This window comes from Lithobates pipiens, unplaced genomic scaffold (assembly GCF_037356315.1).
Source record: "Lithobates pipiens isolate NorthernLeopardFrog02 unplaced genomic scaffold, aLitPip1_a1.2 Scaffold_16, whole genome shotgun sequence".
In the NCBI taxonomy this organism is placed as follows: Eukaryota; Metazoa; Chordata; class Amphibia; order Anura; family Ranidae; genus Lithobates; species Lithobates pipiens.
Window position 1 is genome coordinate 650,415,658 of NW_027507748.1, and position 20,825 is coordinate 650,436,482.

Below are 20,825 nucleotides of genomic sequence, written 5' to 3' on the forward strand. Positions count from 1 at the left end.
ACATAATGAGCTAGTATGCAGTGCATACTAGCTCATTATGCCTTTTCCCTTGCAGGTATGAAAAAAAAAAAAAAACAGCGGGTTTACTACCGCTTTAAACGATAGAGTCTTTCATAGCATCTGTGAGACAGAGCGTCAGATACACCAGCCCATTGCTGGGCCTGCTGATGAGGCAGAATCTCAGGTATCTCACAAACTGTTCCTTAACCCTTAGAAATCCACATTGTTTTTAATGAATTAGCAGGACTCAAAAATGTGCTCCACCAAAATAGTGGAGCAGACGTTAAAGGGATAATGGCATCTGACACCGTTAGTCACGGCCCCCCACGCGGAATACAGCCCCCCCCCTCTTGCCTTTATCAAAGGAGCTGATTTTTCCCACGCAAACGGCATCCTGCAGCATGGCGGGGGGGAGCCCAGCTCTCAAAGAGAAGCACTTGCAAGCAAAACTTTGTTTCTTCGGATTACGAGGCCCGGGTACCAGTCATTTAGCCCAATACAAAGACATCAGAATGGATCCGGGCGTTATATGGGGGAAGTACACGCCTTAGGGGCGTGTCAGTGTCCAGCACCTGTCGGTCCAATATAACCCACATAGTAATTACTATGGCTCTGTGTCCCCTGATGTAAGAAAAGAAATATACATTATTGCAGAATGTTATTGTGTACCCACACATTTCAAGGTGTAACCTGCTGTTGGTCTGCTACTTAATGAGAAAAGGGAGATCTGCCCCATTTTCCGACACTGACATAGTTGATCTTGGAAATAAAATTAAACTGGAGAACAGTCCACTGTCAGAAACTGCGACTGTGTCTGAAATGTAACATGAATGGCAGTGTCAAACCTGTCAGACGCTGACCAAATTCCTTTAGAGTGCTTTCAAACTGAAAGCGCCCCTTTACCATTGATTTAGCAGCGATACCAACCGCTAGCGGCCGAAAAAGGGTTAAATCCGCCCGCCCGCAAAATGCTGCTGCACTTTGCCGGCGTTATAGCAGCGCTGCCCCATTTTTTTATATGGGCAGGAGTGGTGTATCCACCGCTCCTACACCGCTGCAAATAAGCTGCTTGCAGGACTATTTGTGATGCCCTGCCAGCGCAGTGCCCCAGTGTGAAAACACTCAGGCTTTTACACTGGGTTTGTAACTGAGGCTTTTTTTAGGCATATTTTTAGTGCCGTAGCGCCTGAAAAATGCCTCCAGTGTGAAAGGGGTCTTAGAATCAGTGCACAGTTTCACAAAGTGATCATGTGTTAGCATGTGTGTGTGTTATACTGAACTTAACCACTTAAGGACCGCCGTATTGCCATTATACGTCATCAGAATGGCACAGGCAGGCACAAGCACGTAGATGTACGTGCCTGCCTTCCAGCGGGTGGGGGGTCCGATCGGACCCCCTCCCGCTGGATACGGCGGTCCGTTTCCCTCCGGGAGCGATCCGTGATGAGGGGATGGCCGTTGGTTTCTGGCCACCCCCTCTCGATCGCTCCTGGCCAATGACGAACTTCCTCCCACTGTGTATTGTTTACACAGGAAGGAGGAAGTGATGTCATTCTCCCCCCCCCCCCCCCGATCCCCCCCAGTCACAGTGTCACTGATTGCATTGATCATTTCTTTACTGATCAATGCATTCAGTGTCAGTTGTAAAAGTAAAAACTGTCAGGGCAGTTAGTGTTAGGTCCAGGGTAGCCCCCTATCACCCCCTAATAAAGATTTAACCCCCTGATTGCCCCTAGAGTTAACCCTTTCACCCCCTTTTGCCACTGTCACTAAGCGATCATTTTTCTGATCGCTGCATTAGTGTCGCTACTGTCGGTAGGTAGCTAGTGATTTTTTTAGGTTCACCGCCAGGTTTTTATATCGCTAGGTACCCCGATATACTACCCAATAATGGTTTTAACATCCTGATTGCCCCTAGTTAACCCTTTCACCCCCTTTTGCCAGTGTCACTAAGCGATCATTTTTCTGATCGCTGCATCAGTGTCGCTACTGTCGCTAGGTAGCTAGTTATTTTTTTAGGTTCACCGCCAGGTTTTTATAGCGCTAGGTACCCCGATATACTACCCAATAATGGTTTTAACATCCTGATTGCCCCTAGTTAACCCTTTCACCCCCTTTTGCCAGTGTCACTAAGCGATCATTTTTCTGATCGCTGCATCAGTGTCGCTACTGTCGCTAGGTAGCTAGTTATTTTTTTAGGTTCACCGCCAGGTTTTTATAGCGCTAGGTCCCCCGATATACTACCCAATAATGGTTTTAACCCCCTGATTGCCCCTAGTTAACCCTTTCACCAGCGATCACAGTATAAGTGTCACTGGTGACGCTGGTTAGCCAGTTAGTTATTTAGGTTCCCCGTCAGGTTTTTATATAGCGCCAGGGACCCCCATATACTACCTAATAAAAATTTGAACCCCCTGATTGCCCCTAGTTAACCCTTTCACCACTGATCACCGTATAAGTGTTACGGGTGACTCTGGTTAGTTTGCTTTTTATAGCATCAGGGCACCCACCATTTATTACCCAATAAAGGTTTAACCCCCTGATCACCCGGCGGGTGATATCAATTAGGTTTTAGGGTCAGGGTCTGCGTCGCCCCAGGCAGCGCTAGGTTAGTGCCAGTACCGCTAACACCCACGCGCAAAGCATACACCTCCCGTAGTGGTATAGAATCTGAACAGATCAATATCTGATCTGATCAGATCTATACTAGCGTCCCCAGCAGTTCAGGGTTCCAAAAAAACACATTGTTAGCGGCATCAGCCCAGATACCTGCTAGCACCTGCGTTTTGCCCCTCTGCCCAGCCCACCCAAGTGCAGTATCGATCGATCACTGTCACTTACAAAACACTAAACACATAACTGCAGCGATCGCAGAGTCAGGCCTGATCCCTGCGATCGCTAACAGTTTTTTTGGTAGCATTTTATATTTAAATCTGGAAGGCAGTGCTTGGTTTTCGGGGTCCCGTACGTGGCTAGGCTCCCAAAAAGTCCCCCACATGTGGTATCCCCGTACTCGGGAGAAGCAGCAGAATTTATTTTGGGGTGTAATTTGACTTATGCCCATAGCATGTGTGAGCAATATATCATTTAGTGACAACTTTGTGCAAAAAAAAAAAAGTTTGTAATATTCCTGCAACTTTTGGCAAAATATAAAATATTCCATGGACTCAACATGCCTCTCAGTAAATAGCTTGGGGTGTCTACTTTCCAAAATGGGGTCATTTTGGGGGGTTTTGTGCTATTTTGGCATTTTATGGCCTTCGAAACTGTGATAGGTAGTGAGGAGTTAAATCAAAAATTTGCACCCTTAAATCTTTCCCTATCACCACAACTGGCCATACTCAATATTATACCAGAAGCTATCCCCCACACACTTCGCACGGTTATCACCCACATTCTACTAGCTACAAGGCTACTTCTAGCTAGAAACTGGAAATCACCTAATGTACCCACTATCAATGACGTCACCACGCTGGTTCACTCACACTCTACCTACGAACTTCTCGGTTCAAGAGGCCTAGCCTCATACGCTAAAACTCGGGACAAATGGATCCCATGGCACAGATAGTATAAAGCTAAGATAGATTGAACATGCACTTGATGACTTATATCCTTTTATTGCTATTGTTCCTGCAATCGAAAGACAACTCACCACACAACCTTATTCTCAAGACCTTTATCCCTTCCTAGTCCCCCCTCCCTTCCCTTTCCCCCCCCCCCTTCTGTCATACATACTATTCTACTACCCCTACTTCCTTTAGTACTTGGTACACCACCAAACCTTTTATCTCATTTCCTGTTTTATGCAAAATAATTATTTTAATGTACCAAGTCTACTGTTCTTAATGGCTTTTCTATTATTACTATGTTATGTTTGTAACTGATGGAAATGTACTTTCTGTTTCTCATTGTTATCCTTTGTGAAACTTAATAAAAATTTATTTGAAAACAAAAAAAAAATGGCACCCTTAGAAATCCTGAAGGTGGTGATTGGTTTTCGGGGTGCCGTGCGCGACTAGACTCCCAAAAAGTCCCACACATGTGGTATCCCCATACTCGGGAGAAGTAGCGGAATATATTTTGGGGTGCAATTCCACATATAACCATGGCATGTGTGAGCAATATATCATTTAGTGACAACTTTTTGTAAAAAAATTAAAAATTTTTTTTCTTTTTTGTCATTATTCAATCCCTTGGGACAAAAAAAAAATATTCAATGGTCTCAACATGGCCCTCAGCAAATAGCTTGGGGTGTCTACTTTCCAAAATGGGGTCATTTGGGGGGGTTTTGTGCCATCTTGGCATTTTATGGCCTCCAAAACTGTGATAGGTAGTGAGGAGTAAAATAAAAAATGTATGCCCTTAGAAATCCTGAAGGCGGTGCTTGGATTTCGGGGTCCCGTACATGGCTAGGCTCCCAAAAAGTCCCACACATGTGGTATCCCCGTACTCGGGAGAAGTGTGAGGAGTTAAATCAAAAATTTGCACCCTTAAAAATCCTGAAGGTGGTGATTGGTTTTCGGGGTGCCGTGCGCGACTAGACTCCCAAAAAGTCCCACACATGTGGTATCCCCATACTCGGGAGAAGCAGCAGAATGTATTTTGGGGTGTCATTTCACATATGCCCATAGCATGTGTGAGCAATATATCATTTAGTGACAACTTTGTGCAAAAAAAAAAAGTTTGTAATATTCCTGCAACTTTTGGCAAAATATAAAATATTCCATGGACTCAACATGCCTCTCAGTAAATAGCTTGGGTTGTCTTCTTTCCAAAATGGGGTCATTTTGGGGGGTTTTGTGCTATTTTGGCATTTTATGGCCTTCGAAACTGTGATAGGTAGTGAGGAGTTAAATCAAAAATTTGCACCCTTAGAAATCCTGAAGGTGGTGATTGGTTTTCGGGGTGCCGTGCGCGACTAGACTCCCAAAAAGTCCCACACATGTGGTATCCCCATACTCGGGAGAAGTAGCGGAATATATTTTGGGGTGCAATTCCACATTTTTTTTTTTGTCATTATTCAATCCCTTAGGACAAAAAAAAAAAATATTCAATGGGCTCAACATACCCATCAGCAATTTCCTTGGGGTGTCTACTTTCCAAAATGGGGTCATTTGGGGGGGGGTTGTACTGCCCTGCCATTTTAGCACCTCAAGAAATGAGATAGGCAGTCATAAATTAAAAGCTGTGTAAATTCCAGAAAATGTACTCTAGTTTGTAGACGCTATAACTTTTGCGCAAACCAAAAAATATACGGTTATTGACATTTTTTTTACTAAAGACATGTGGCTGAATAAATTTTGCCCTCAATGTATGACTAAAATTTAGTTTATTCGATTTTTCTTATAACAAAAAGAAGAAAATATCTTTTTTTTTCAAAATTTTCCCTCTTTTTCCATTTATATCGCAAAAAAAAAAAATCGCAGAGGCAATCAAATACCATCAAAAGAAAGCTCTATTTGTGGGAAGAAAAGGACGCAAATTTCGTTTGGGTGCAATATTGCATGACCGCACAATTACCAGTTATAGCAGCGCAGTGCGAAATTGGAAAAAGACCTCTGGTCCTTAAGGTGTTTATTGGTCCGGAGCTGAAGTGGTTAATTAGGACTTTGTGTCAGGAAACACTTGGCAAGCCTGAGCAAACTATGAATGCTGTGTTTCACTAGTCAAACTTACTGTAGGTAAAATAGGAAAACACTGGTCCAGTAAAGCCATCTTCTGATGCCTGGTCTTTCAGTGGAGACAATAGCGGCTCCAGTTCCTCTGTAGTATATAAACCAGGAACCTCACCTATGCAACAGAAAATATATATTGGAACAAGGTATATCAAACAGAATACCACTTATAAAAATCACACAAATATAAGAGACTGAGCACCAGAAATGTATGTTATATTGTGTGGCTTTTGAGACTACAGCTATAAAAAAAAAACATTGGGGTTAATTTACTAAAACCAGAGAGTGCAAAATCTTCTGCAGCTGTGCATAGAAACCAATCATCTTTCAGGTTTTTTTTTTTGGAAAAGCTTAATTGAACAATCTGAAGTTAGAAGATGATTGACTACCATGCACACCAGATTTTTGCACTCTCCAGTTTTAGTAAATCTACGCACTGCGTGCACTAAAATCATGACCAAAAAAACCTAAAACAATTACAACAACACAGTGATATAGTCAGTGATTTTGGAAAACTGAAGAAAACATGGAGGTGCTGTCCATACTTTTGTTTCTGACACGTCAGGCCTCCTGTCATATGCCCATACCATGCAACCGCATTTCATGCATCATTTTCCCAATACTACTTAGCTGATAAAAAAAAGCAAGATTTTGACTGGCTATCTAAGAAAGGCAGTGTCATTCTTCTATTGTGTCAGTTTTCATGAAGTAGTCCTAATAAAATGTATGGCTAAGTTTGTGGACATTTAAACATGAGCTTGTTGGACAAACTATTCCAAATTCATAGGTATTAATATAGAGTGCACCCCTGCCCTTTTTCAACTGTAACAGCCTTCACTATTTTCAGGGGGATTTACACAAGATTTTGTAGTGTGCCTGTTAAAATTTTTGCCAAGGACTCCACACATATCCACATACTTTTGGCCATAGATTAGGTGTGATGGCTAGGTGTCCAAATATGCCATGTATATTTACACATTACTGTAGACAGTACCAATCAAAGCATCCTATTAAATAATATGTAATCCCAACTTGATATGTGCTGTACTTGTATAAGAAAGTATCCCGTTCTCTATGTATCTCTTCCTTTGTGTGAAATCTCTGGTGATCCTGCCAGTCCCCCTCTGCTTTCCTATTAAAAACTGACCACACTACGCATAATAGCGTCCAGCACGCTATAACATGTCTGGTGGATGTGCCCACTCCTCCAACAGTTTTGGAAAGAGGTCCACAGCATAATATCTCAGGTGACCACATATACTCTGGATTACTCTCCAGCACAATTCCTATTACATCGCATGTCTCTTTCTCAGAAAACCTACTTTAAGTCACTTGTGATGCACATAGCGAATGCTGCTAAGCTTTGCATCTTGGTGCTTTCGGGACCATCTGTGTCAGAATATGTCACTCGAATACATAAAATCAGTAAAATGGACACCTAGCAGGGCACATATGGTCCCCAACCCCCTAACTTTTCCACCTTTTGATCCGAGGTGCTTATCTGGCTGCATGCTCTTTTCCGATAGGGATAAAGGTGGACTCCCTCTCTATCCTGTCCTCCCTCACCCCCCCCCTTTTTTTTTCCCCCCCGTTTCTTTCACTAGACCTCAACTCCTAGGACCCTTGGCTGATGGGTGGCCAGCTAGGACTTTGACTATAGCACTTACACAATGAATATACCTTCCAGGACCTACCTCCCTCCCAGTGTCCTCTCATGCTCTATCCTATTCATTCAGGAGTGTGACGGCAGACGTTGCCCCCTCATATCACCCCCCCCCCCCCTTCAGGTAGATCATTGCCTCAGCTACCTTTGACCATAGTTCTTGAAGGGGAAGAGAGACCCCGATTCATTGTTTGGTTTACATTCTCTTATTATCTAATTAGTAAATGTTTTTTCTGCTCTCTGCACTTGGACATTTTATTGTACCGTATATCTTTAATTTTGTATTATGGAACTTGATATTTTGGATCTGTGTTGTTAGGTGAACATAAGCTTACCCTCTGTAGAGCAACTATTTTCAAACAAATGTTTTTGGGGCAAAAAAAGGGTATAAGAGCACAGCATGGTCGGTTCTCTAGCTCAGTGGTCATCAACCCTGTCCTCAGGGCTCACTAACAGGCCAGGTTTGCAAGATAACTGAAATACATCACAGGTGATATCATTTGCTGCTCTGTGATTGCAGTATTCTAGTCTGCATCTCCCCAAGGTAATACATAAAACCTGGCCTGTTAGTGGGCCCTGAGGACAGGGTTGATGACCACTGCTCTAGCTGTTCTCAGAACTCAGCCTGCTGTCCTCCAATGATCAGACTTGCCCTGACCCCCCCCCCCCCCCCAACTTCACACAGACCTTCACTGGGAAGATCAGTGTCCTGCTGTTTCTCCTCCCCTAGCTCCGTGAGCTCCATATGCGGTGGAGAAGAGAGGGTATGTAGAAATAAAATATTTTAAATGTTTTGTTTTATATCTATACACAAATGTTTTGCCTTTCATTTCTATTTTAAACTGAATGGGCTGTTTTACTAGGTGAGGGTTTACATATACTTTGATATCCAAGTCACACCACTCCTGGCAGATACCAGATGTGCCTGCTTTGGCCTATCCCACACTACTCTCACTTAAATCAGCTTTAATAGTCTAGTTATAAATATTCACCCCCTCACCTTTCATATTGCATGCAAGCGAATGGCTTGGGTAGGTAATTAAAACAAAGTGAGCCTGCCACAAGCCTAATTCAGCAGCTGTTAACTTCACAAGAACATGATGCTTAGTAAAATGAAACTCACACAGCTGTTGCTCTGCTTCCACTTCCATTCATTTTTAAAGCGTCTGTCATTAAACTAAATATCTGCCTTCTAACCACCATTGTCTTACAACCTGCAAGCTGGTTCCATGGATATCACCTCGCTGTCAGTGATGACGAACAGAAGTTTTATTGCCCTGGAATTAGCATGCAGTTCACCATCAAACAGGTGTTAAGCTTACTGACAGATTTCCTATAAGATTCAAATTCAGGCAGATATGAAATGCACAAATTAATGCAGCTTTGTATTCATTTATACAACATTAAATGTGTTTTCCAAATGATAGCAGTGAATGAATCCGCCCCTTGCAATGTAGGAACAGGAAAGATCAGGCTGGGAGAGGAAGAAACAGCACAAGAAGCCAATCAGGTTTGCTGCAGTGCTCAAGTGCTAACAAGGGACATGCTGATAATGGAGAGAGCAGAGAGAAAGAGAAATTACCTCATCAATCTGCCCCTTCTCCTTTCACTCTCTAACTACAGGCAGAGGGACAAAACCTGTAATGCCATGTACACAGGATCGGACTATCCGCCGGACAATCCGTCGGTGTGTGGGCTCCAGCAGACTTTTTGTTCCCAAAAGTCCGGCGGACATAGAAAGAAGTTTTGACTCAAAATTGTCCGCTGAACAGCCCCAGTCTGTGTGCTAGTTTGCTGGACTTTTGAAATGAACAGACTTGCCCACACACGGAGTAAAGTCCGTTAATTTTCAATGTGGCTCCAGGTAGACGGAACTAGCGAAGGAAGTCAATGTCGACCCCCAAAGTCCATGGGGACGAGCAAGCGCCAACCCACCCCCCGAGTCGCACCAGACTGCATGCCCTCAACATGGGGGGGGGTGCTCTGGGCCCACGTTGATGAGGACAAGGGCCTCTTCCCGACAACCCTGGCTGTTGGTTGTTGGAGTCTGTGGGCAGGGGCTTATCGGAATCCGGGAGCCCCCTTTAATAAGGGGGCCCCAGATCCCGGCCCCCCACCCTATGCGAGTGAGTAAGGGGTACGATGTACCCCTACCCATTCACCTGGTGAAAAAAGTGTAAATAATAAAACACAACACACGTTTTTAAAATAATTTATTAGACAGCTCCGGGGCTCTTCTTCCGTCTTGGGGGGTCTTCTCTTCTTCTTCTTCCTTCCGATGTTGACACAATGCTATCTCTGGCCGCAATGGCAGGGATGCGTTGTGCGGCAACTTATATAGGGACAAGGGGCGGGGTCACCAGGCAATGTCAAATGGTGACCCCGTCCCCTATGTCGCTCGTCCCCACCCCCTTTCCTGACCGGCCAGGCTGCGTGCTGAGATAAGGGTCTGCTATGGACTTTTTTTGGTTTAAGCCTCCCCGTTTAAATCCATACCAGGTGACGGGGCTAGCGAGGTGTCAATCTCGCCGATAGAGGCGGCGACATTGACTTCCTGCGCTAGTACCGTCTACCTGGAGTCACGTTCAAAATCAACAGACTTTTCTCCGTGTGTGGGCAAGTCCGTTCATTTCAAAAGTCCGGCGGACTCCCGCCATAGTCTGGCGGGTATTTCTGTCGGACCTAGTCAGCAGGAAAAGTCCAGTCGCATGTGGGCAGGTCCGCTTGTTCGGAAAGTCCGAAGGACCTCCGTTGCAAAGTCCGATCGTGTGTACGCGGCATAAGCCATCTTGCCATTCAGTAAGTTTAGGCCCTTCCCCTCCTGCCCATAGATATGCTTTGAGAAATTTTTTAATACTGAACATAAATTGAAATGTTACAGTACCTTATACTGCACAATGTTTTAAATAGTCATGTCCTTGCATAAATTTGATTAGAAAAAAAGTCCTGAAACTAAGTCCAGTAGCAAACATAATAAGTTAGTGGTGACATGGTGTCAATACATTTAGCCATAAACAGAATACAGTAACCCTGAAGCCAAGGGCTGACGGATTGCTCTGTAAACATCTACTGACAGTACCTGATGAAAGCAGGCTGTTGATCATTTCTAAGAATGTTGGATGGACAAACTGATAGTCCTCAAGGAGAAGCACTACTTGCTGCCCTTCAATGCCAGCCATCTGCATGACCTGAAGACAAAGAGCCTGGTTAATTCATCAAGGCAGCAATGACAATTGCACACATTCATGGGAAAGACAGATGGAAAGCCCAATGCAAACAACTGCTGTGGCTGAAGGCTCAGAACCTTAAATAGCTAAGTAAACTATAACCATAAGAAGTACAAATCTGTCTGATTTTTACATAGTAAATGAAAAGAATTCTTCATATGCCAGAGTAGCTGCTAAAGGAAAGCACTGATTTAAATGACACACCTTATCAGTAGCTCACTTTGAAAGGTCTGTTATCAAAAATGTCAATGTCTGAAAAGGGTTATTTGGCCACTTTTGTCTTTAAAGCTGAACTCCATGCAGATATACAAGTCAAAAATGAATCCCTGTACATCAGCACCCAGACTGGGTTAGAGAGAGGCAGTACCAAGGGGCAGTTAGGTGTATTAAATGTAAATGTGCTGATTAAAAATAAAAAATAAAAAAACTATGCAGTTAATAGGCCCCAGTAGGTAATAAAAGCTGTGCAGCCTTGTAAAATGTTTAATAACTTTGTTGCCATACCTGTCGGTCATCTGGGCCCCCCTGGAAGCCTTGCCGAAGAACTCCCAGTTAGCAACCACCACATCCTGCCTTGTTCCTAGGACAAAATCAATTGGGAGACCGATCCCTAGCATTACAGAAGTGGAATCTAGAGGTCTTTGCTTCCCAGCAACAAAGCAGGGTGTGGGGATTGCTAACTGGGTATGACAATTAAATTAGTGAACATTATACAAAGCTGCGCAATTTTGTAATCCCCACTGGAGCCCCTTGACTACATAGGCTATTTTCTGAAAAGGTTGAACTTAGCCTTTCATTGTTATAGAGAAAGTGGTGTCATCCTCCTGGATTTGCCATTTGACAGAGATATGTAAATCTTAGGACTTAGAGGACAGAAATGCGCAACCTTAAATTAAAGCTCTGCTGAACAGGACAGATTGGTTTGGATGGGAATGTCATTATACTTCTGTGGCCTGGTGTAACTGACAGAACCATAGAAGTTAAAATGAATTTTTAATTTGCAGTATTAGAATTACATGGGAGGCAGGAAATAAAAAAGATAGGCATATCTTGACAGAGAGTGAAATTACAAAACCACGCAAAGAGGACTATTGAAAAAAACTGAAAAATAACATAAGATTATACAAAGATAGCTACTGTATGCTACACCTAGACAAAGGACTTCACTCACCTGCTTCAGATCATTTTTGAATTGCTTCAGCTCATATCCTCTGGAGATCTTAGGAGTGAAGAGTACAGCTCCATGCATATGACTCACTAGTGAAGTGACAGTCCTACGACCAACACCGCATCTTCCTGCCAGCAGAAGAGAGCCACCAGGAAAGCTTAAAACACGGTCTACACGGGAAATATAGTCCAGTACTTCGTGGAAGAGGAGGACATTCAACTCCCGGTTATCTCGGCTAAAGTGGATTAGGCCCTACAGGGAACAAAACAATCAGCATGAAGGTTTTTTGAAGGTATAGGGCTTGATTTACTAAAGGAGAAGAAAAGTAGATGTGGCGCTATACCTTTAAAATCCTTAGAATGGTATAATTAATAGCCGCCAGTTATTATGAAATATGGATTGTAAATAGAAAAAGGCGGAGAAAAGAAAAAAAAATTATATACCGGTAATATGTATATATACACCGACTCTATATGTACATAGGTAATTTGCTAAATGCGTGTGCCACACTAATAAATATAGTTAATGTACATGCAATAAACAACTTCTCGTGTGATGATCCATAAAATGTGACATGAATAAATTTTGTTTCCCCCAAAAGTAATAAAAACGTGATAGTGAAAAATATATTATAAAAATAGTGACCAAATCCACTAAGGGTTAAAGAGGAAGTAAACCCTTTCAAACCACTTTGACCTACAGGTAAGCCTAGATTAAGGCTTACCTGTAGGTCCAAGCAATATCTCCTAAACCTATATGGTTTAGGAGATATTTGCCCGAAAATGGGCACCGCTGTCTACGGCGCATGCGCCGTAGACAGCGGCGCGCAGGCGCACTAAATGTGGCAAGTCCAAGAATGGATTTGCCTAATTTGTCGACTCCCGTGCGCATGCGCGGGAGTGACGTCATCGCGGCTTCGCCGAATGGCAGCGGCAGAGCTGCGAGACGCGACTCCCGTGCGCATGCGCGGGAGTGACGTCATCGCGGCTTCGCCGCTGTGATTCGTCGGAGCTGCGAGACGCCACCAGCAAGATGGATGCAGCGGACTACAGGGGACAGCGGCGACTTCGCTGGCTCCTGTGTCAGGTAAGTGACACATAATGAGCTACTATGCGATGCATAGTAGTCCATTATGCTTTACCTTTGCAGTGAAAAAAAGAGGAAGTAAACCCATCAGGGTTTACTTCCTCTTTAATAACTATAGTGAAATATAATGTGTTGAAAGAAAAAATAATTAGTCCAACTCAGGATTATCCAATCAGTCCAAGCAGTGCAAGGAAAAAGAGTGTTTCCACTTCAAAGAAAGAGATATAGATCCCCCAACTCGTGTATCCAAAAAGTGCTCTTGTTGCCCTCACCAGATCACCTTCCCCCTTTGGGGGTAAACTCACTGCCACAGTGTGAGCCCCTGTGTCGCTGTCTGGCTTTCCTCTGGGGGGTTCCTTTAATTGGTCAGTTGGGGGTACCTCAGGCAAGTATCAGTAAAAAAGAGAAGGGCATCCATAGTGTAAAACCATCTCAAAACTCACTTTATTGTATCAAAATTTTACTCACATTTACACAATGTATCAGATTGCAAAGCAAAATACAGCCGCCGTCCGCCGTGGCATTCTAAGGCGGAGAGAGTGCCTACTATGGCCACGCCCTATGCGTTTCGTCACTACGACATCCTCTGGAGTTACGTAGTGACGAAACGCGTACATTAACTATATTTATTAGTGTGGCACAAGCATTTAGCAAATTACCTATGTACGTATAGTGTCGGTGTATATATACATATTATATATATATTTTTTTTTTTCTCCGCCTTTTTCTATTTACAATCCATATTTCATAATAACTGCCGGCTATTAATTATACCATTCTAAGGATTTTAAAGGTATAGTGCCACATCTACTTTTCTTCTCCTTTCTAGCATACCCCCCCTCTTTAGGGTGGGGCATCTAGTAGAGGCAGCATACCCGTTAGTATTTTAAAAGTAACCCATAGCGCAATCTAACTTCCTTTTTGTCTTGATTTACTAAAGGCAAATTAACTAGGCACTTTGCAGGTACATTTGCACACATTTTCCCTAGAGTTTCGTAAATGTAAACTTTAAAAAAAAATACCCAATCAGGTGCATGGAAAATTAAAAAAAAAAAACAGCATTTTTGCTTGCACATGACTGGATGATGGAAACGAGCAGAACTTCAATTTACAAAGTTCTGAGGAATTCACAAGATAAGAACACAGTCTATTTGCCTGCAAATCAACCCCAGAGTTCAGACAGAAGATGCTAGCACATTGCTCACTTATAGCACAAAGACCAAATCAACAAAAAAATATATATTTTAGTTGTTGGGTGTATCTTATGCCGCGTACACACGGGCCGACTGTATGGCGTACTTAGTTCGTCATACAATCCGACGGACAGTCCGTCGTACTTTCGACTAAACGGACTTGACCACACACGGATGCACAAACAGTCCGTTGAAAGCTTGCGCGATGACGTGTACAGCACGTACGACGGGACTAGAAATAGGAAGTCCAATACACAGCAAAGCACCCTTCCGCCGTGTAAATCCTTTCTGGGCATGCGCCATTCTTAGTCCGTCGAACTAGCCTACTGACGAGCGGATTGTCCGCTGAAACCAAAGTATGACGGACAGAATTTCGAAAAATCCGAAATACTTAGTACGCCAGACTGCACGCTGAAAAAGTCCGCTGAAGCCCACACACGAGCGGACTGTCCGCTGAAATGTGTTTCGACGGACTAAGTACGCCATACAGTCCCGCCCGTGTGTACGTGGCATTAGCCATATGGATAAACCACCAGAGTCTTCTGTCTCTTTGGGAATCAACAGAGAGGTTTCACAAAGCTTTGATTAAGGCTTATTGGCAAAAAGCGTAAAACACTGTACTTTGTACATGCCACTCAATGTAATAAAGTGACTTTTTCGGAAAGACAAGTGGCTTGCTCTTCACCTTATACCTTTGGCTTAGAAGGTCATTAATATATGCATTAATATTTCACACACCTTTAGGATGAACAAAGAAGAAAACTTTGACTCCTATAATTTAAAGTTCTGACTTCAGAGTTTCTCAACTCAGAAGTCGATTCAAATCAAAAGCATCAACTCAAAATTTACAGACCAACATCTTAGTGTGGACTCTTCCTTTAAAATATTCAGATAGGTGTAAAACCAACTCATTTAACCTAACTTATCTTACCAAGTCCAGATACTTAAACCAAGGCTTATAACCATATAACACTATGTTCACAAACAGTAAACTCTCATTAAAATGTTATAAGAAGTAATTTTCAATATTATTAAATACGCATCTTTTAATAAAATAAAAACTGTTGATCCTTCCTTAATGGTCCTTGTTTAGGCAATTCCTCTTACAGGGGGACAGTGCTTTGTCTCTTTCCAGCTGTGCTCTTGCATTGTCACCCTATCACATGGTCTTCCAATGAAGGCAACCAGTGGCATTTCGTTGAGTACATCATGGGACACAGAGTTAGGCTAATATTCATTACCTACAGGGTTATACTTCATCTCCAGGTGAATGGAAAGTGGTAGACCAAAGGTCTTTAGACTGGAATATATAACCCCTCCCCATACAGGAAGTACTTCAGTTTTTTACCAATGTCTGCAAAGTGAATGGGCACTCTTGTTTGAGCTCTCTGAGCTCCAGGTCTCTAGTCCCACAATGAATCAAGGGATTGGCTGATCTTACACAGGCTCTATATGCTTATATAAATGGTACCCGAGCCTCGGAAAGAAGACTCAAGATTCTGCAAGGTTTTGCCTGTAATGCAACCTCCGTGCACTGGACCCTACGAAGTGGAATCCTGCACACCACAGTGCTATTCCTGCAGGGTGCTGTACAGGTCCAAGGGAGTGGACCCTAAATATGAAAGGGTTACCCAGTCCTTGACGGTCCTCAAGTGACAGGAACCCGCTGTGATGGGTGAAGATTGGGCTCTTAGTTTCTAAACTGCCATGCACAATGGACAAGTAAGTTAAACCCCTTTATTTACTTATTGTGGGGTCTCAAGCTATCTAGAGGCCGGACACCTGTGTGCGGTGACCATACGGGGGGGGGGGGGGTTGGCCTAGCTATGGGTGTTTGCAAGGTGTACTTTTTTTGCTTGTGTCTGGCTGTTTTTTACCTGTATGATTACTGATATGGTTCATTCTTCCTTTAAGTTGCCTCTTACAGAGGTTATGGAGCCCCCCTGGTCCTCTTTGAGGTCCCTGAGGCCTCTTCAGGCCACACAGGCTTTCCCCTTACACGCTCTGTTGGAACAGGCAGTGTTTGCTGATAGGGAACATCCTGACAGGATTGTTGTTCCTTATAAGAGGTTTTCCCTTTATAACCCAGATGAAAAGTTTGTTAAGAAGTGGAGCATACCCAACCATAGATGCAGCAGTCTCTTCCTTAAATAAGAACTTAACTTGTCTGGTGGATAATGCACAGGGCTTGAAAGACCCTGTTTACAAGAAATTGGAGTCATTATTAAAGGCTTCCTTTTCTTTGGCCAGTTCAGCTATTCAGCCAGCTGTTGCAGCAATTGGTATCTGCCAGTCTGTAAAGGATCAGGTCAGACGGACTGACAGGCCTAACTGGGAGAATGATCTGGCTGAAAATAAGTTGGATATTCCTCGAGCGCTGTGCTGTTGACGCCTTAAAAGATTCAATACATTAGGTTTCTCGTTTTGCTCTCTTGTCTGTACATAGGTGCAGACTTTTATGACATAAGAACTGGTCAGCCGAGCTTCCTTGTAAAAAGTTATTGGCAGGTTTCCCCTTTCATGGGGAACGTTTATTTGGTGATCATTTGGACAAATATATTCAAAAGATTTCGGGAGGAAGAATTCTCTACTTCCTGTGAAGAAAAGCACCAGGTGTCCCTTGTTTAAAACCTTAGAGACTGCTTCCTCAAGTGTCTCAGCGCTAAGGCAGTTCCGCTGCCAACAGGGCACTAGAGCCAGGGGAAAGCTGCAAGGCCAGGGCCAGAAAAATCCCTGGGTCCAAAACGCTTCTAAATCCAGCACCAAGCCCTCCTTTTGAAGGGATGCCCCCACTCTATTGGGTAGGGGGAAGGCACTTTGCGGACATTTGGAGAACAATAGTTCAGGACGAGTGGGTCACCTCAAATATATCCCGTGGTTACGAGCTGGAGTTGCGGGGGGTTCCCCCGCAGAGGTTTCTAAGATCCAGCGTTCCCTCGGGTCCTCCAAAAAGAGACTTATTGTTTCAGGCACTAAATAATTTATTGCATCAAGGAGTGATTGTACAGGTTCCTGTACCCGAAAGAGGCACAGGGTTTTACTCAAACCTATTTACGGTTCAAAAACCAAACGGGGACACAAGGCACATTTTGGATCTAAGATCCCTGATCTACTGAACCAGTATCTACTAATCCAGTCCTTTTGGATGGAGTCTGTCCGCTCAGTGGTAACCTCACACCAGATGGGAGACTTTCTAGTCGCCATCAATATGAAAGACATGTATTTACACGTACCTATCTTTCAGCCTCATCAGAGGTTCCTGCGATTTGCAGTAGAGGAACATCATTTTCAGTTTGAGTCTCTATCCTTTGAGCTTGCCACAGCTCCCTGGATATTGACAAAAGGGCCTAGCACCAGTAATAGGTCTTTTAAGGGCCCAATGGATATTGGTGCTCGGGTATCTGGACAACCTCCTGCTCAGAGATCACTTACTAAAGGCTCTAGAACAGAGCATAACATGCACAGTGCGGTATTTGGAAAGCTTAGGCTGGATCATAAATACCGATAAAAAATCAGCCTTGAGACCAGCTCAAAGTCTGAAGTATTTAGGTCTGACCCTAGATACGGTCCAAGCAATGGTTATTTTTGCCACCCGTAAGGATCTGTGCCTTAAAGATATGGCACGTCAGATAAGGGGCAACAGACAACCCTCCAAATCTGTCATTTGGAAGATCTATCATAAGGTCTGAAAGACTTATATTGCTTGGTGTGAACCCAGAAAATGGCATCCTCGGAAATACATGATTGGGAGAATTCTCTCTTTTCTACATTCAGCTGTGGAAATCAGATTGGCTTTCCATACAGAGGTCAGATTTCGGCCCGGTCAGTATTCTTCCAAACTCCTTTAGCTGGTCTGAACCTTTATGCAGTGGGCAACTAATTTGCTTCCCCCCCCACATTAGGTCACCTATGTGTCCTTGGGACTTGAACTTGTTGCTGTCTATGTTACAGAAACAACCATTTGAACCTGTCAAGGAAATTCCATTAGACTTGCTGTCGTTCAAGCTGGCCTTCCTGATGGCCATCACCTCGGCTAGAAAGGTGTCGGAGTTGGCGGCCCTTTCATGCAGGGAACCATACTTGATCTTTCACTGCGACAGAGTCGTGTTACGACCTGTTCCATCCTTTTTGACAAAGGTGGTGTCAGACTTTCATTTAAATCAGGACATTATTTTGCCTTCTTTTTTCTCTCAGCCTCGTTCGGCAGAAGAGAGACGACTGCATTCCTTGGACATTGTTCAGGCAATCAAGGTTTATTTGTCTAGAACTGCAAAGATTCGAGGATCAGACTCATTATTGGTTATTCTATCAGGGGTGTAGGAACCTCCTGGGATTTTCGCCATCAGATATCTGTGGCTCAGATTTGTAAGGCTGCTACCTGGTCTTCAGTGCATACGTTTACAAAATTTTATTAAGTGGATGTTCAAGCAGCCAAGGATTCGGCTTTCAGCCGCAGTGTACTGTGGGCTGCCGTATAAGGTCAGATGGCTATTGTTTGGCAGGGTGTCTCCCACCCCTCAAGGATATTGCTCTGGGATGTCAAGAGGTAAAATGCCATCATCTGGTGTGTTACCCTGCGGGCTTAAAAATATTCTTTTTATTCTAAGATTTTGTCAGGGTGGAGTGTTTTGCATTTTGGCTAAGTCCAAGGCAAAAGATGGTACAATATTAATGAGTTTTTACTAAACTAAAAGGATGAACAGTATATACAAACTACACTTGGTTATAGAGCTGACAAATACAATATACACTAAGGGATACACATACCGTATTTTCCGGACTATAAGGCGCACCGGATTATAAGGCGCACTAGCAAATGGCTGCCTGCTAATGGGATATTTCCATATATAAGGCGCACCGGACTATAAGGCGCACTGGATTATAAGGCGCATTTAATGAAACAAAACTCTGAACTCAAAACTTTGGTAATCCCACGAAGCTGCACTGCTTGGATTGGGCATTACGGCCATCTTAGTCAGGAGGTGTGCGCATTCATTCGTTCATTTTCTACGGTCTACCCGCTGCCCCAAAAATGGCTCCTGTTAAGAGACATGCTTACGAAGCGGATTTCAAACTCATCGCTATCAGTCACGCAGTAGAACAACCTGTGAGAGGTTTACGGTACGTCGGTTTACGGTAAGAGACCGGGTGTCTTTTTCCACAAATCTCCATCCCTATTGATCTGTGACTCCATGCGCGCCCATCTGACAGATACTGTCAAAGCCCAAGTGAAGAAAACTTATTCGGTGCTTGCCATCATTCCGGGTGCATTAACCAAAGAACTCCAGCGATGTCAACAGGTCATATATAAGGCTCACTGCATTATAAGGCGCACGGTCGATTTTGTGAGAAAATTTAGGGCTTTTAAGTGCGCCTTATAGTCCGAAAAATACGGTACTGTATGTATGTGCTAGATCCACAAATGTACATATTGCCCTATTTAATTAGTTGTACACTTTCTATATATGTTTAATGAAATAAAGATAGTCCTTCTTACTCCTTATTTGTGTCAATTCCTACACTTCTTTGAATATATCTATATAATCTATAAGACTAATCAGCAATCCAAAAGAAAAGTAATAAGTAGAACATCCAATACCGTACATATAGCTGAGCATTACTTTTGTATTCACTATTCCTGGAGCTATGTAGTGATGTTGGTGGTATTGACATTCCTCTATTATGAGAAAATACTCCTTACACTGGTGGTCAGTGGGAAGAAGGACCCTTATATTGGGGGTCAGTGGGAAGAATGCTCCTTACACCTTGGAGGTCAGTGGGAAGAATGGCCCTTATATTGGGGGTTAGTGGGAAGCACGATTCTTGGTCAATGGGAAGAATGTCTCCCTTGCAGACAACTAAAAAGATCATTGGTGTCATGCACCTGGCTCTGCCAACTGGTGTTGGCCCTGGAATTAGGCATGCACCATCAAACTGGAGGTCAATCAGTCTCAGCTCAAAAAAACCCTAACAACCTCTGGAGGAACCCTAGGGTTTCAGAGAACTCTGGTTGTGAGTAGCTGGCTTACACTAACATGTTTGAGGCAAACTATCTCAAAAAAGGACAAAGAGTTAATAAGAGCATTCGTTCACTCCACTGTTTTTTTCACACGTATACACACACACACAAGGTCCTAATATAATTTAGGACACTGGGACAATATGTAAATTAGCTTATTACATGACTGAATTTTTAAAGATGGGAAAAAAATATGTTGTCATCAAATCAACAAGGAAAAATTGCCACTTTGGCTCTGCTGCTTATTGTGTTAAATAGTAAATTTGGCACTGGAAATTCATGCAACAAAATAGTCACTTACTTTCTTAATGACATCTTTGAAGTCTGCAGAGTTCAGCCTTCCAAGAGGTCGCCCATGAGGAGGTAAAGGCTGTCCCGGGGCAAGTGTGGATCCTGCCTCGTGCGGTGCACCCCATGTGACATTGAAAAAGTCTACAGATGGCAAAAAGTAAACATTACACACACAAGACTGCATTTTTCATACACTGTATATGCAGTGCACATAGATTTAACTGGGTATTAGGGGGCTTTGCTTACCCATATATTAAAATGTATTGCCAGACAAAAATGTTCTTGGCTTTGGATAGAGTGCGGAAAGGTAGAACCTCTCACTTTCTGTACTGATGACAACATTTTACCAAACAAGAAATGAGGGAACTCTTTAACAGCAACAGACAAAAATAAAAATGACTTCATAGACAAATATAATGACTAATATAGAGGAGAAGTTTAGAAACACAGCTACATTTTTAACTTCAAGTGTCTCTGTTGTAGATTTTCTTTTTACTTTATTT

General features: G+C 43.2%; 1 protein-coding gene across 3 annotated transcripts in view; it reads right to left on the reverse strand.

Moving 5' to 3' along the window:
- Positions 1-20,825, reverse strand: part of DYNC2H1 (dynein cytoplasmic 2 heavy chain 1) — a 694,454-nt gene that overhangs the window by 464,221 nt on the left and 209,408 nt on the right. For all 3 annotated transcript variants that reach the window (XM_077484358.1, XM_077484357.1, XM_077484356.1), the window contains exons 48-51: positions 20,333-20,463; positions 11,737-11,985; positions 10,418-10,526; positions 5,677-5,790 (exon numbers count right to left, since the gene is read on the reverse strand). In XM_077484358.1, the coding sequence (XP_077340484.1) occupies positions 5,677-5,790; positions 10,418-10,526; positions 11,737-11,985; positions 20,333-20,463 (603 nt within the window). The remainder of the gene's footprint in view (positions 1-5,676; positions 5,791-10,417; positions 10,527-11,736; positions 11,986-20,332; positions 20,464-20,825) is intronic.